This window comes from Palaemon carinicauda, chromosome 40 (genome assembly GCF_036898095.1).
Source record: "Palaemon carinicauda isolate YSFRI2023 chromosome 40, ASM3689809v2, whole genome shotgun sequence".
In the NCBI taxonomy this organism is placed as follows: domain Eukaryota; kingdom Metazoa; phylum Arthropoda; class Malacostraca; order Decapoda; family Palaemonidae; genus Palaemon; species Palaemon carinicauda.
The window spans coordinates 63788646-63806145 of NC_090764.1; the positions used below are offsets into that span (position 1 = coordinate 63788646).

The 17500-nt window shown below is 37.1% G+C and overlaps 1 protein-coding gene across 1 annotated transcript in view; it reads right to left on the reverse strand.

Moving 5' to 3' along the window:
• The window catches only part of LOC137631940 (uncharacterized), a 53543-nt gene that overhangs the window by 2776 nt on the left and 33267 nt on the right, over positions 1-17500 (reverse strand). The window contains exons 3-9 of the mRNA XM_068363939.1: positions 9887-9980; positions 5951-8770; positions 3503-3704; positions 3180-3349; positions 2849-3016; positions 1364-1540; positions 326-500 (exon numbers count right to left, since the gene is read on the reverse strand). Coding sequence (XP_068220040.1) covers positions 326-500; positions 1364-1540; positions 2849-3016; positions 3180-3349; positions 3503-3704; positions 5951-8770; positions 9887-9980 — 3806 coding nt within the window. The remainder of the gene's footprint in view (positions 1-325; positions 501-1363; positions 1541-2848; positions 3017-3179; positions 3350-3502; positions 3705-5950; positions 8771-9886; positions 9981-17500) is intronic.

A 17500-nucleotide genomic window follows, 5' to 3' on the forward strand; every position in this document is an offset into this window, starting at 1 on the left:
AGGTAGGGCAATGGCTGTTGATGGCTCAGCAGGTAGATCTATAGGGTCCTCCAAACCTCCCATTCATAGCTCACAAGGACGGAAAGGTTACTGACACTACAAGAAACTAGAGTTTGAGCAAGTCACGAACTCCATTCCGGCAAACACTAAGCAGGGACGCTTCCAATAAGCCATCACAACCCTTTTGTTCATTTTCAGAGATTAGGACGAAACTTATTACAGAAAATATTTAACATCTTGATCACCATCCTATTCTTCTTTTAAAGTGATTGTGTAGACAAAAAAAATGGTACAGTGTTATTAGCAAGAGAAGGTAAAACCTTACATGTTATTCCTGCAGGCCAATTGGCCACCTGGGCAGTCTGCATCGGAGACACATTCGGGGCGGCATCCGGTAAGAGGGTTTCCAATGTAATTGTCGATGCAAGAGCAGACAGCGCGTTCGTTTCTCACCTTGCAGTTGGTGTTTCGTCCACAGGGCGTCGGGTTACACAATTCCTCTGGAAAAACGGGAGATTGGATTACTCTTAGAGTTACAAAGATTTTGGATGTCTCAAAGACTTTTTATTCCATCTGTGGGGACTCCGTTTGCTCTTTGGTAGAGTGATTTAGTCTACATGTTTAGAGAGTTTTTATGATCTTGTCTAACATATTCTCGAACTCTTTTTTACAATGTTACTGTTTAATACATCCGCTGGAAGTCTGTTCCATGTATTTGCTATTTTGTATGTAAAGAAATGTCCACATTGAGTGGTGTTGTATCTTATCAATTCCAGTTTTTATCTTTTAAACCTCGACTAATTTGTGCTAAGCATGAAGATGCTGTTGTCTACATTATTATTCCTTTAAGAATTTTGAATGTTTCTATTAGTTGTTCCCTTAGTCGTCGAGTTTATATCAAATAAGCTCAAACGTTTCATTCTCCATCTATATCCAAATTGTCTTTTAGTATAAAAATTGTCCAAGTTTAAGCCTTTAGTTAACAAATTAAATGTAACGATCATTGCTTACAAAATTTTGTTCTGTTGCATCATGAGCGAATAATGAATAATTATATCAAGTATCAATGATAGTCATTCAGTTTTAACAGCACAATATCAGCTGCCATATTTGGTCAGGAGAGGTTTTCTGCTTCCAGATGTGCTAGCCCTATAACAAGGAAATCAATTCATGAAAAAAGAGTGAATGAACTGGCGTAGGTAGACCATAAACAGAGAGGAGTGGAAAGACATGTCATAGTCCTCTTAGGAGTGGAAGGACAAGTCCTCTGCTCTGCAGTGGACTAGTAATGGCTGATGATGATGATGATGTATATATTAAGCACTATTATGAAACCAAAAATGCAAGTGTAATCGTTACTAACGAGGGTCAAATCTCCTGCAGTTGACGAAAGGATCACCAGTAAATCCTCTGGGGCAAGAGCAGATGGGCTGGTGGTTCCTGACGACGCATTCAGATCCAGAGCCACAGATACCTTCTTGACAGGGATCAATGCAGCGGAGTTTCTGGCACACTCGGTGGCTTGGGCAGTCATTAGTCTCTGCAAAAAAGAAAAAAAAAGTTTATATTACCGTAAATTTATCTAGTTTTATTGTTGTATGAGGTGTTTATGATAACAAAATTTATAATGCCAATAGCCCATGTATTACAACAGTAGCATGATTCTGGTCATTGTTGACATCATCTCTTGATATTGTTAGCTCAAAACTTGAATATTTGAGATTAGAATAGATATTTTCTGGTTATTCACTAGCCAGAGGATACTCCCCAAAAATCTGCATATTCAGCAGGAGGGGCTTATAGGATGTCATGTTTCTAGCATCTTTTCTACATTTCTGGATTCTATGTACATAGACCATAGCCAGTTTCAGGTTTTATGCGTCAATTTCAGTGTCTAGTGTTTATGCTACATTCCCTGTGGCTCAGAAACAGTATGAACATAGTATGCTGTTGACTAGATATCTAGCCCAAACTCTAAATAGGTTGCTTAGATTAGATAAATAATACTTTTTTCTTAATAGAATTCTTTGTCGGTTTGATTTGACTAAAATGTAATTTTGTGATAGGGTTTCTAAATTATATCAATCTCTCTAGAAAAATACATTAGTAACGATTTTTTTTTTTAAATGAATATTTTGCTAGAAGATATGCATCATACCTTGACTTAGAAAATCTTAAATCTTGTTAATATTTTTATTAAGAATGAACTCAAAAGGTTAAATAGACACAGAAGACCACGTTCTACATTCCCTATATATAATCTAGGAAGTTAGCATAGGTACAAGACATTTGCTTGTAACCTATAGTTTGCTGTGTTCTACATACGCAAAATCCAGGATTGGAGCACAGCCACATAAAACCCGGAATCAAGAAATGCTTTGCATTTTTGGGCTCCAGGGGTGTAAGAACAGGAACAAGAGTTCCTGACACACTTTGCTTCCAATAAGTACACCCTGTCACACCCTTCCTTTGTGGTGAGTAACCAAACAGATAGTGGAAGGAGATATGGTAAAAGTGGTGGGCAGGGCTAAACATAGGAGCTCGCCGAGCACTAAGGGCGTGGTTAGGTGCACTTCTTCACAGTAATGTTTACCTGGAATTCCTGTGTCCAACTGCACCAGACATCCAGAATGGGAGTGTGCAACTTCAGACATAAAAAGTAGCAATAGTTTTAAGTTCAATTTTTATATCTTTTAGATATGAATGTTTACAAAATTATAAGTTTTCTAGGGTAGTATTACTGAATAAAACCCCACATTTTGCAAATCTGTTTTTTTATATGAAAATATCCCACTAGCAAACTTTCTGTAGAGGTGTAAAATTGCGTCGAGTAGATAGTATTACTTACCAATGCACTCTCCTCTGCGGCAGTTGACAAGGGGGTCTCCTTCGTATCCAATAGGGCAAGTACACACAGGTCGATCACCACGAGTGCGGCAGTCAGCGGCGATACCACAAGGGTTTGGTGAGCATGGGTCTAATGGAGGTGCAGGTGGAGCTACTTTGACTTCAGGTTCTAGAATACAAAATATTACTTCAGAATAATAGGAAATGCATTGCTCATTACATGCGGCAGAGTGCAATGTGAATTCAGAAACAACTTTGAACATAATTTGAAAGCCCTTGCTTGAAAGTAACAGGCAATGGAGAGAATAAGAAGATACAAGAGGTCTACTCACGGTCCCTTGAGCAGGTAATGTGTGGATCCCCTCGATAGCCGTTAGGGCATTTACAGATAGGCCTGTGGTTGCGGGAATCGCAATCAGCATTGGTACCACAAGCACCCTGGACGCAGACACGTACGCATTTGGTTGCTCGGCAGCGATAATCATCGGGGCAGTCGTCATCACTGTTGAAAGTACAGAAAATACATTTAACCTTATAATCTTTGTGAATTGTGGAAACAAATAAAATAAGAAATATTATGGGGAATGCACTATTTGAGTATTTTTATGTATCATTTTTAATTTGATGTTCAGTCTATGTGAACTGTAATACTCACATGGTGCACTGAGGTTTGCATCCATTGATCGTGTTTCCATCAGGGACAAAGTCATCGAGACATCTGCAGAGAGCAATGCCTCTAGGACTTACTTGACACCTTGTATTGGGACCGCAAGGCGAGGGACTGCATGCATCGCCACTGAATGAGTTTTGGCGAATACCACTCGTTGTTATGCGGCCCTGAGAAATGCCCCTTTCGGCTGTTGAAGTCGTAGGAGAAAAAATTTTGAATTAAGTACTGATTTGTGAAATACAATAAGTAATTATCATTATTATGATGTTATACTTATTTCAGGTCATGATATTGCTCATTATTAGTTTTGAAATAAACTTCTTAATTTTCAACGATTGCTTGGAGTAATTTTTCTGTTTATTATTCGCATGAAAGCACTTCTTATTGCGATATTAAAGGAAAACAATCGGGCCAATTAACTATATTCAGTTAACGAATTCCACATGCTGAATATTCGTTTTAGACATAAGGCTGAATTCTTATCTATGATTAATTGCATAACTATTAATGGTTTGTACCAATTAATATAATTCTATATGAGAAGATTTAGTTTTTTCTAACGGTATTAATCATGGATAATGAAATGAGTAGAATTAAGCTACACCGACACATCCTATGCTGAGTTGTTCACTATACTAATTTTTTTAATGAGATGCATTTGCACTGACTCGTAGGGGTGCCTTTTTGGCTAGAAAAAGATTCCTACTAGCTTACTGGTTAGAATTATTTTGTCCTACCAATCAGTGATTAGGAAACTTTTCCAAGTTAAAAGGTCACCCCTGCAAGTCAGTGCAAATTCGCCTCATTAAAAGAATTGACTGTAAGAAGTCGGTTACAGTTTAGTGGTTTAGGATTTGGGGACAGAGCAGCTGGAAAAAAGGAAGTCCCCATTGGTATGCCATGTTACCCTGTGTCACTAAAATCTTAAGATGCTTCTCCTGGTTTTATAAAATGAATTGATATGTTGAGTTGCATACACGTATGGTATCTTTAGAATTGAAAGAAACAATTCGAGTTTTGCTGTGTGCCGCAAGTGACGTGATATTGTTATTCGTAAGCTTTTTCTAGTGCGAGCATCGCCATGGTCAAATGGTTATCCTGAGTGCTAGGCCTATGTCTAACCCGATTTCTATGCGCATGTGCTGTGAAATTATCACGGCCAGTACTTAATGGGTGCATAATGAAAGAAAGGTATAGAAACAATTCCTCATGCCTTTAATGCTAACTAAATAACAAGCCACTTTTTGAGTGCTAAACAAATATTATGTTACATAGACGCTTGCCAATCTATTTCTTGATTTCATGTTATGCGTGCAAATTACCATAATAAACGGTAGCAGGAGAAATAAATGCATGTAGAAAAAATCAGTAAAGTAAGCACCAAGTAAATAATAACTTTGGTCTGAAAAGGAATGAGTTATTAATAGACACCTGTATAAGTGTGTGGCATCCACAGTGAAATGTCACGAAGGTTGAGGTTAGTCTAGTGATATGATTGTAAAACTGGTCAGATATGAGTATAGTTAACATCTAAAAGTCAATAGAATACAAACATGCACCCAAGAAAGAATCAAGGGTGCTTAAGACACCAAAATTGAGACTTACAGAACTTAGTGATCTTCTTTTCCTTGAAAGATTTTTTAGTTAATGTTTTTCTAGAAAAGTAGTGCATAAGTCACAATCAGGACGATGACAGGCTAGAAAGAGGTTTGATAAAAACTTCTGTGCTATAGTTCCAAACAGTATATCTCACTGGTTATGAAAGGATTTCCTGTGAGATGTTAGTTTAAAGTCTCCCCACAGGACAGAATACCGAAGAATTATTTTGATAGAAAATATATGAATAAATGATCAAGTCTATAGAGTACTAGCTCTGCTAGTAGAAGTATTCTAATATATTGTCTTGCATTTAAATCTTGATGCATAAGAGTGGTATGAAATGTAACAGTTTATTAGTTCCATCTTCATACACAGGTATTAGGGAGATCATTTGCAAATGCCTTTGAAGACATTAGCCTAGTTCAAGTAGCATGCAGATGATATTATTGAAGTGCTTCTTTTCCAGCTAGATTAGTTAAGATCGTGCCAGTAGTTAGCATCTATGTAGCTTCATGTCAGAGTAATAGCATATCACAGAGATGCATGACCAGTTATATATGCCTCAAGGACTTAGAGGATACATATAAATATCCAGGTTTGACTTTAGTTCGGTCTTCACAGTACCGCCATTTCTAGTGAGATCAAGCAGTCAATACGACATGCATCATATATAAAGAAGGCAACGGTGCTTACGGAACACAGCGAGTGGGGCCACAGGCACCAGGGGAGCAAACGGAAATGCTGAAAAGGTAAAAAAAAGTAGATGGGTAAGTAAAGTCGACTGAGGTCAATTTCATTCATGCGAAATTGGCCCATGCTTAAACTGCAGCTTACTCAGGACCCCAATTGGAGGTAAGGAGATGAAGTTGAAGTTCTGATGATGGTTTGCTATTGGCTGTGGGTACCTATTACCCGAGTAGGTGCTTCCTTGGGTAATTCTATGTCGTCTGTTACTATCAATACCCATCATCATCATGGGCATGCAATCATACTGATCCTGTTTATTACCTTTAAGGGTGACGGCAATGAACATGTCAGGGCAAACACAACCTGGAATGTGTTGCTTTGCATGGCAAAAAGCATTGCCTATGCATAACCCCGTGGCTATAATACAAGCATTTATGCATATGCCATCCATACATATTTCCTCTTCATTGCAATCATGATTTTGAGTACAAACTGCATTATCTTTAGGAGTTGCAGCAACAACTACCGGTTTAGGATAACCATGAGCTTTAACAGAATTATCTGTGGTTTCACTGATGACACCAATTGGGTGCAATGATGGTTGTTTGGCGTGGGCTCTTATAACAGTGGTTTCTGTCTCAGTGACAACTGCTAATGGAGGAATATCGGTGTGTTCACGTATAGGCTTGATTTTTTCTGGGTTTATGTGGCCCACTACAAATTTTAGGAGTGGAGCTTTAGATTCTGCAGTTACCCCAGTAGGAGGACGATTTATATTTTCTCCAACAAATCTTACAGGAAGATGATCTTGCTCTCCAATTACCCCAGTAGGAGGAGGATTTCTATTTTCTCCAACAAATCTTACAGGATGATCTTGTTGCTCTCCAATTACCCCAGTAGGAGGAGGATTTCTATTTTCTCCAACAAATCTTACAGGATGATCTTTTTGCTCTCCAATTACCCCAGTAGGAGGAGGATTTCTGTTTTCTCCAACAAATCTTACAGGATGATTTTGTTGCTCTCCAATTACCCCAGTAGGAGGAGGATTTCTATTTTCTCCAACAAATCTTACAGGATGATCTTGCTCTCCAATTACCCCAGTAGGAGGAGGATTTCTATTTTCTCCAACAAATCTTACAGGATGATCTTCTTGCTCTCCAATTACCCCATTAGGAGGAGGATTTCTGTTTTCTCCAACAAATCTTACAGGATGATCTTCTTGCTCTCCAATTACCCCAGTAGGAGGAGGATTTCTGTTTTCTCCAACAAATCTTACAGGATGATCTTGGTGCTCTCCAATTACCCCAGTAGGAGGAGGATTTCTATTTTCTCCAACAAATCTTACAGGATGATCTTGGTGCTCTCCAATTACCCCAGTAGGAGGAGGATTTCTATTTTCTCCAACAAATCTTACAGGATGATCTTGTTGCTCTCCAATTACCCCAGTTGGAGGAGGATTTCTATTTTCTCCAACAAATCTTACATGATGATCTTGCTCTCCAATTACCCCAGTAGGAGGAGGATTTCTATTTTCTCCAACAAATCTTACAGGATGATCTTGGTGCTCTCCAATTACCCCAGTAGGAGGAGGATTTCTATTTCCTCCAGCAAATCTTACAGGATGATCTTGGTGCTCTCCAATTACCCCAGTAGGAGGAGGATTTCTATTTTCTCCAACAAATCTTACAGGATGATCTTGGTGCTCTCCAATTACCCCAGTAGGAGGAGGATTTCTATTTCCTCCAGCAAATCTTACAGGATGATCTTCTTGCTCTCCAATTACCCCAGTAGGAGGAGGATTTCTATTTTCTCCAGCAAACCTTAGCGGATAATATTCTTGTTCTTCAATTACTTCATTAGGTAGAGATGAAATAGGAACAAGAATTAAAGGCTTATTGGGTATACCGTGAGGATATTCGTGTAGAGAATTGGTATTTTCGTTGGGCGGAAGAGACGTAACTTGGTTTTCTGTAACTTGTTCAGGTAATAAATTTATGTCTGGAATTGTGGTAGATGGATTTTCCTTAACAGCAAAGTCAGTTTTAGGCGGTAAGTATGAATTATCAGGCAATGGATGATCAGATTTATCATCAACCTTCAATATGGAATCAGGTTTAGGAGGTAAATATGAGGTCTCAACTAAAGGAGGACTAGATTCATTCTTTCCAGCCTTAAATGTTGAGCTAGGTTTAGGAGGCAGATATGAACTCTCAGGTAAAGGAGGATTGGCATCAGTTTTAGCAATATTCAGTAAAGGATCTGATTTGAGGACAAAACCTTCCGATTCATTCATTTCTACTCCAGGGTCCGGATTTGGAGGAAGATATGAATTGGGTGGTGCAGGTGGAGGAGGAGACTGTTCTCTTGGGAATTCTATCTCTGGAGGTAAATAACCTGTTTGTAGAGATGGTAAAACAGTTTCCGTTTTGACCTTAAGTTCTGGTTGGTGATGTGATTCAGTTGGCTGTGTTATTTTCGCAGCAGGTACAAGTTCGACCCTCGGGGGAGAGAGACTCAGATCGAGAAATTGTGGAAAATATGTTGAATTTAACCAAGAATTAGTGGGATTCGTGGTTAGGGATGATGTTATCTTTTCTACCAGGTCTGTTGTTGGCGTTGCTGGTTCCTTTGTTACTATTTGCATAGCTTTCAGCTCATCTGATGAACGGTCTACAATAGCTGGAGCATTAGTAACCAAAATGTTTCTTGGTAAGCTTACACTCTGCACTGTCTGTGCTTTATGTCTCACAGGTATTTGGTAGCCATATGCATACTGAATTTGTTCATATCCAGGTAATCTTACTCCAAAAGGTAAATTAAATGTTGACACATTAGGATCACTAAAATCTTCAGTTTTAGAAGGCAGCATATGAGCAATGGATTCCACTGACTCTTGTTCTATGTCGGTGTCAGTATGATGATCACTAGGTAGTGCAAGTAAGTCTGTGGCACTGTCGATGGTGATAACTGCCCAAAAGATTGCAAAATGTTATGTCTTACAAATAATATATCAAAACATCAGTGATAACAATAAACCTGCGCACATCTTCAAAACAAGATCTATTGTCAGTGTTTTTTAGTGAGGAAGATTTGCACTGACTCGCAGGGGTGCCCTTTTAGCTCGGAAATTTTCCTAGTACCTGATTGGTCGGAATTATTTTTGTCCAAATACCACCGACCAATCAGCTTAAAGGAAACATTTCCGAGCTAAAAGGGCACCCCTGCGAGTCGGTGCAAATCTGCCACTTAAAAAAAATTGACTATAGTAGGTTTACTTTTGAAATTACTCTCCTTCAATTTGCTCTTTTTCCTCATTTCTGCCTTATTAGCCAGAATAACTGCCCAAGGTAGATTTATTTAGTAGAAATTGAATCAAAAGAGTTAAGACACTTTAGACCACTACGTGATAAGTTATATCCAGCAATAAGACAACAAATAATACAACTTGGAAATAGTGAATTTTAAAGAATACAAAAAGATATCCATGGGTTTACAAAGATTCCAGCTGGAATAATTCATGGTATACTACATTTAGTGCAAGCTAAATATTTTACATATAATTTGAAATATAATAACTACGTTGTTATGAACAAACACTCCTATAAATGCAAAGAGCTCATATCTGGAATGGGTTGGGATATATGCATTTGATATCTGGAATGGGTTGGGAAATATGCATTTGATATCTGGAATGGGTTGGGAAATATGCATTTGATATCTGGAATGGGTTGGGAAATATGCATTTGATATCTGGAATGAGTTGGGAAATATGCATTTGATATCTGGAATAAGTTGGGAAATATGCATTTGAAATCTGGAATGGGTTGGGAAATATGCATTTGATATCTGGAATGGGTTGGGAAATGTGCCTTTGATATCTGGAATGGTTTGGGAAATATGCATTTCTAGAATTGGAACAATTCATGGTATACCACATTCAATGCAAGCTTCATATTTTGCTTATAATTTTAGATATAATAACTACGTTTTTATGAGCAAACACTCCTATCAGTGCAAAGTGTCGTGGTCTCTTTAAATTGGTAGATTTACATCAACGAAGATCATGGTAGAGTTTATGCTTACATGAATGTTGAGCCCATGTTCCGCCGATGAGCAGCGTTAAGCCTAGTGATATCAATAACCGCATTTCTCTGTTGGGAATAAACAAAAAGAAAAGCTGTTATAGAATATACAACATACAATCAATTGATCTTCAAGTAATACACTCATCTTTCAGTTTTACCTTTTTTTTTTTTTTTTTTTTTTTTTTTTTTTTTTTTTTTTTTTTTTTTTTTTTTTTTTTTTTTTTTTTAAATGTATCTTATTCTTTGTGTACATTTTCTACATGTTAGATCATCATAAATATTTTCGTTTCATATTGACAAATGGGTAGGGAATATATATTCAAAAGTTCAAATGTGTAGCAAATGTTTTTATGTTGAACAGACTGACATGTATTTTATATAGTTTATATATGAAAGATCTTTTTTAGTGATGCTACTGTTCTTAAAATATTTGATTTTAATTGTTGATTACTTCTCTTGTAGTTCATGTATTTCCTTTCCTCACTGGACTATTTTCATCTCTTGGAGCCCTTGGGCATAATTATAGCATCCTTCTTTTTCAACTAAGGTTGGATCTTAGCTGATAATAATAATAATAATAATAATAATAATAATAATAATAATAATAATAATAATAAAAATAATCAGTATTATTGTATGCATAAATGTATATACATGAGTAGTAAGACACAGGACATGCCTCCGTATGTCTTTTCAACAATGCTTTGACTTATTTAGATGGAGAGGTTTGGGTAGACACTGTAACGAATGTTACAACATCTTACAGTGTTAACGAATACAACTAAAGTAGAGGCTACTGGCGATGGCGCCTTTGTGCAGATACACTGGCCTCACCCCCGCCCACTTGATACTCCGCCCTAGTCTAATATGGGCGCTGCAAGGTCGTCCACAATTCTCGCCACCCAGTTCTAGAGCAGGGCATAGCTCTTTTTATATTCTACCTTTTGATAATTTTTTATCGGTGTTCGAATTTATGAGAAACGTCCGACATCCTTCTCCCAAGGATATAAGAAGGGCCTGTATCAAATGGTATCGGGAAGGTCAGGCTTTGGGAAATATGCAATTCATACCCCGAATCGGTTGGGACATGTGTAATTGTTATCTGGAATTAGTTCGGACATGTGTTAATGATATTTGGAATTGGTTAGGACATGTGCAATTGTTATCTGGAATTAGTTCGGACATGTGTTAATGATATTTGGAATTGGTTGGGACATGTACTAATGATATTTGGAATGAGTTGAGAAATATGCAAATGACATCTGGAATTGGTTGGGAAATATGCATTTGATATCTAGTATGGGTTGGGATATATGCTAATAATATCTGGAATGGTTGGCAAATATACATTTGATATCTGGAATGGGTCGGGATATATGCATTAGATATCTGGAATTTATTGGGATATATGCATTAGATATCTAGAATTGGTTGGGAAATATGCATTAAATATCTGGAATGGGTTGGGATATATGCTATTAATAACTGAAATTGGTTGGGAATTATGCATTTGTTATCTAGAATTGATTGGGAAATATACAATTGATATCTGGAATGGGTTGGGAAATATATTTAATGTCTAGAATTGGTTGGGATACATGCTATTAGTATCTGGAATTGGTAAGAGACTGGAAAAATATAACTTCCTTTCCAGTTTTGTTATAATGCGTCAGTATATGAAGCTAAAATTCTTAAGGGTAGCTGACCAGAAACATCGACCCCACATAGAAGTGGGAAAAGATACAAAGAAGAAATATATATATATATATATATATATATATATATATATATATATATATATATATATAATATATATATATATATATAATATATATATATATATATATATATATATATATATATATTCCCTAACTGGGTTCCTACTTTAAACCTGCTAATGTGTTATAGGAATTTTCCGAACCGCTGGCCAATGAGGATGTCTGAGTGATACAGTACTAGGCTGAGGATATCTTGGATCGTTTTCGGCCTCTGTCTGTCGCCAAAGTCCACCCGTCTGTAAGGGGTACTGGATGTACCGGGGTAACAACAAACAAAAATATTAAGAGTTATAGGTTTCCAGGCAGCACTATTCTGATTGGTGATAGTGAGGAGAAGCTGTATAGACTTATTATTATTATTATATATTATTTTTTTTTTTTTTTTTTTTTTTTTTTTTTTTTTTTTTTTTTTTTTTTTTTTTTTTTTTTTATTCTAGCTCTTGATCGATTAAGAGCAACCCAAAGGTTACTGTCTCGGGCACACAATTGGCAATTCTAAGTAGTCTTTTTAAGTGCATATCTTATGACATTAAATGAATAAGTAATGTAGAATATTTTAAGAACAGTAACAACATTAAAGTTACTAAATTCTAAAGAGAATTATGTCGGCCTGTTCAACTTAAGTACATTTACTTTAAGTTTGAAGTTTTGAAGTTCCACCGATTCAACTTTTCCATAACTTGATCACAGCTGGAATAAAACTTCTAGAATACTGTTCCATAATGAACTCTCTTTATTGTGTAAGCTTCCGTTGGTCTTCTCTTAGATGTTCCCCCAGTATCAGAACAACTTGCTAAATCCAAATCCTACTATATTTCCTTGGTATGCTAAGTAATGTTACGCTCCTATAATTGGTCCATTTGTCTCTATCGCCCCTTCATCTATAAATGGAATAATGATTCCTCTAACCCAGTCCTTTTGAGGATTTGCTTCCACCAGAAATGCTGGCCATCCGCTCAGTCACACATCAACACCATCTCTGCAGTTTCAGGCTTATAGTATAGCAACCCTGATGTCTTTCCCTTACTACTTAAGCTACAACTCTGGTTGGAAAAGCGAGATGATAATAGCCCAAGGGCTCCAACAGGGAAAAAAGCCCAGTGAGGAAAGAAAATAAGAAAACATAGAATAGTGTGCCTGAGTGTACCCTCAAGCAAGAGAAATCTAGCCCATGACAGTGTAAGTCCATAGAACAGAGGCTATGGCACTACTCAAGACTAGAGAACAATGGTTTGATTTTGGAGTGTCCTAGAAGAGCTGCTTACCATTGCTAAAGAGTCTCTTCTACCCTTAACAAGAGGAAAGTAGCCACTGAACAATTACACTGCAGTAGTTAATCCCTTGAAGGAAGAACTGTTTGGTAATCTTAGTATTGTCAGGTGCATGAGGACAAAGGAGGATGTGTAAAGGATAGGCCAGACTATTCGGTGTATGTGTAGGCAAAGGTAAAATAAGCCTTAACTAGAGAGGGATCCAATTTAGTACTTTCGATATCTTATCTCGAGGGATTTTGTATGTGGCATTTACAAGTAAACATAATGAAAATAAAGTATATAAGATCACTAGTCTAGGAATAGGCAAATAGCAATATTGGACGTGTTATACAAAAGAGAGAGAGAGAGAGAGAGAGAGAGAGAGAGAGAGAGAGAGAGAGAGAGAGAGAGAGAGAGATGACAAATAAGAGGGAAAAAGAGGAAAAACCCGCATAGAATTCATAAACAACTTTCACTTCAAGCAGAGATGGTGTCAGGCATTGCATTGCTTGGAAGGGTGCAACTAGTCTACCCTTGAGAACCTCTCTCTCTCTCTCTCTCTCTCTCTCTCTCTCTCTCTCTCTCTCTCTCTCTCTCTCTCTCTCTGTCTTCAACAATGGACCCCAGATGAGGCTGACTTCTCCCATGGCAACATGACGTTGCTTAAAGTTTTGCAAACTGCAAAATAAGGATCTCTGTATATTGATCAAATGGGGTCAGGTTATGTTCTTTAAAGGGCAAGGAAATAAGTAATCTAATACTTTTTTCTTGAGAAATAAACAGAAAACTGATAGAAGTGTATAATTTCCCCGGGGAAAATTTGCAAACCACTTGATTTTAAGAGTTTGTTCTTCAAAACAACTCGTTGTTGAAGTGTGTAAAGCGGCCGACAAAAACCAGTACAACTGCTCTTTACTCCCACACTTCTTCTGTAATAGGGTCTCTCACAAAACCACAATTTAGGAATCGAGAGAGAGAGAGAGAGAGGAGAGAGAGAGAGAGAGAGAGAGAGAGAGAGAGAGAGAGAGAGAGAGAGAGAGAGAGAGAATTATCGAAGCAAGAACGGTAAACAGCCCACACAACTTCATCTGTAATAAGGTCTCTCACAAAACCACAATTTAGGAATCAAGAATGCTTGGCAAATATCCACCTATTGCAGAGAGAGAGAGAGAGAGAGAGAGAGAGAGAGAGAGAGAGAGAGAGAGAGAGAGAGAGAGAGAGAGAGAGAGAGGGGGGGGGGCAATTCGTAGCCGGACCTGTCTCGAAGTCAGAACGGTAAACAGCCCACACAACTAGAAATCATCAGTAATCGGGCGATAAAGAAAAAAGGTTGAAGTTGCCAGAGAGCTGTAAGGACAGTGGTGGTTGTCCTCCGCCCACTGGACATTAGGAACAAGTCCTCTTCCTCTGCTGCCGAACCCTTCCCCCTTTGGCAAGCTGCCCCAAGGAGGTTCCTCCTTGAGCTGCCCCTAACCAAAGGGCCTGAATGACTCACAAGGAGCTAACGACTCCTTTTTTTCTGGCTCCATGACCAATGGAGCCCCAGGCTATATCTAGATCATTTTTTTGCCTTCCCATCTCTTGTTCGATTTCCGTAAGGCGTAACTAGTAACATAATATTAAGCTAAGAAGGCATAACCATACATAACCATAAGATTAATGCTGCCAAGAAGCAATATTGACGATCGCTTCAATAAGATTTTATTCGATCCTAGTTTCAAACGAATCAAAATGAGAACATTTGGTGAGTGGAATTTTTTTTTCTAAAAATTTAAAGTCCATCTTGATATAATAGAAATGATCTAAAACCTTCACCCTTATCGAAAGAAACCAACTACAAGGAGACCTTAATTGCTATTCAAATCTTGCGAGGGAACAAAGCAATCGAAAGACATTACTAAGACCAGAGAAAGGGAAGGAAGGCTTCAGTGGAACGACCCATACCTCACGTCCCCTTATAAGGTGACATAAGCTGCCCGTCCTCTGGCTCCCGGGGCCATCGTCACCCGATATTTTCTTCATCAGGTGAACGTCGCCTCGGGAAGATACGCCCATCCCCTTATATACAAGAGTTGCTAAACCAGAAAGATGGAAGGGTTATTCAGTTTTGGGGATGTAGTCAATGTGACTGGCGAAGTCACACTAGACAACTAGATTGTGATACTAAATGATCAGCTAATGGGGTGAGTTCAAGAGAGACGTGTGACTGGGAAAGTAACAGGAGAAAACTACACTGTATACCATCCAGTTCGTTATACTAGGAATGCAGTTAATTCTAATCGCCAGGCCTTCTCCATCATGAGGCTCAATACTACACAACATTCTAAAACTTTTATTCCAGCTGTGACTTAGTTGTGGAATGATCTTCCTTTTCATATAGCTGAATCCATAGAACTTCAAAAAGTTCAAAATTTCGTTGAATGTTTTTTCATGTTAAACAGGCTGACATAAGTCTCATTTTATAGTTTATATATGAAAGATCTGTTTTAACGTTGTTAGTGTTTTTAAAATATTTTATTTTAGATATTCATTACTTCTCTTATAGTTTATTTCCTAATTTTCTTTGATCACCGAGTTATTTATCTCTGTTGGAGCCCTTGGGCTTATAGCATCCTGTTTTCCAACTAGGGTTGTATCATAGCTAGTAATGATAATAATAGTGATCATACAAAATGGTCAGTGAATGGGGTTGAGGTCAACGAACTGACCTGTCCCGTTGAGAGGCAGCTCTTCCCACTCGAGGAGCTTTTAACTCCGCTAACCAGCTGTCGGTCACCTGCCTCCCAACCTGCTTACCTACCCTATTATAAAACTGCGATAAACTCAAATTATGAGCGGTGCTCTCGTGTGTGTATGTATGTGTATATATATATATATATATATTATATATATATAATATATATATATATATATATATATATATATATATATATATAACGAATGCTTCACAATCTTTGAGCTTTACTAGAGCCTTAGAACGTAAACTAGTTACAACTCAAAGAGCGATGGAAAGAATAAGAATGATGGGAATAATACTAAGAGACAGAAAAGAGCAACATGGATACGAAAGGAAACAAAAGTAAGAAAAAAGAAAAGGACATGGGTAGGACATATAATGAGAATGACAGAACAATAGATGGACATTAAGAATAACGGAATGGGTCCTTAGAGATTGCAAAGGAAGTAGGAGAAAGAAGAGAAGACGATGGATTGACGAGCTAAGAAAATTTTCTTTTATAAACTGGCATGAAAAGTCCATAACCGGACGCGAGTTGAAGGACATGTCTGAGGCCCTTGTTCTGTAGTGGAATAGTAACGGCTGCGGCTGAGATTATATATATATATATATAATATATATATATATATATATATATATATATATATATATAATATGTATGTATGTATGTATATATATATATATTATATATATATATATATATATATACTATATATATATATATATATATATATATATATATATATATATATATATATATCTGCAAGTTAACGGGAAATCTGAACAACTACTGCCTACCTTCTTTCCAGTAAAAGATATCGTCACTTAATATAAAGACAATATGCTCTCTCTCTCTCTCTCTCTCTCTCTCTCTCTCTCTCTCTCTCTCTCTCTCTCTCTCTCCTCTCTCTCGGAATGCGATCAAAAAAGAATTTTGATCTAAGAGCCGAGGTCCTGAATTATCATAGATATGTGGGGAAATTTAGCATAAAAAAGAATTTCATTTAACCGCCATATTGAAACACTTTGAGAAGGCCGTGTATCTTAATAGGAAAGTAAAACCAGAAAAGGGAAAAGGTTAACGTCAATTGGAAAACACTAAAAACACAAATCTATAATAACTAATAAAAGTTAAGATGCTCAAACCTTTTTACTTATGCTGAAAAACTAATACTGAAAGGTTAACAGGCTCGGAATATCAAATTAGGCTTTGTCATTCAAGATTAAATAATTAAATTATTTGAGGTAATAATTCAGGCGCTGTTTGATTTAAAGATTAAGCTGATAAATACAGCCTTATTTAGGACATTTTGATATGTATTTTTTTTAATTAAAGAAGTTGCAAAATCATTTGAGACTTATGTGTTTTCCCTTGATTGTTATTTTATTCTCAATGTGTAGATTAGAAATTAGCATTAGGGGTTAACTATTTATTTTTCGCTTCCGCCATATTTTCTGTCATATATTATATCATATTATTATATTGTTATATCATATTACATTTTATCAATTGATTTTATTATATTACTTATTATCATATCATCACATTATAGCTATCATAAGGCGGTACTCTTTTGCACAGTAACAAATATTAGAGCAAAATCATTGTGCAATACTTCATCTGCAGTTTACTGGTGTAAGAAAACGAATCTCGCTTATTGTCAGTTTATGTCTGTCACGTTGAGAGATGGCTGCTTGTGTATTGATTATCTATTGCATAACACAGTAGAGGAGACGGAAGGAAGATGTACGTAAACTCATCACTAATACTAATGCCATGTAACTTATGCGTTGGAATGTGAATAGTTTAAGCAGGGACTGCACTGGGCCTGCCTGACTTGGTA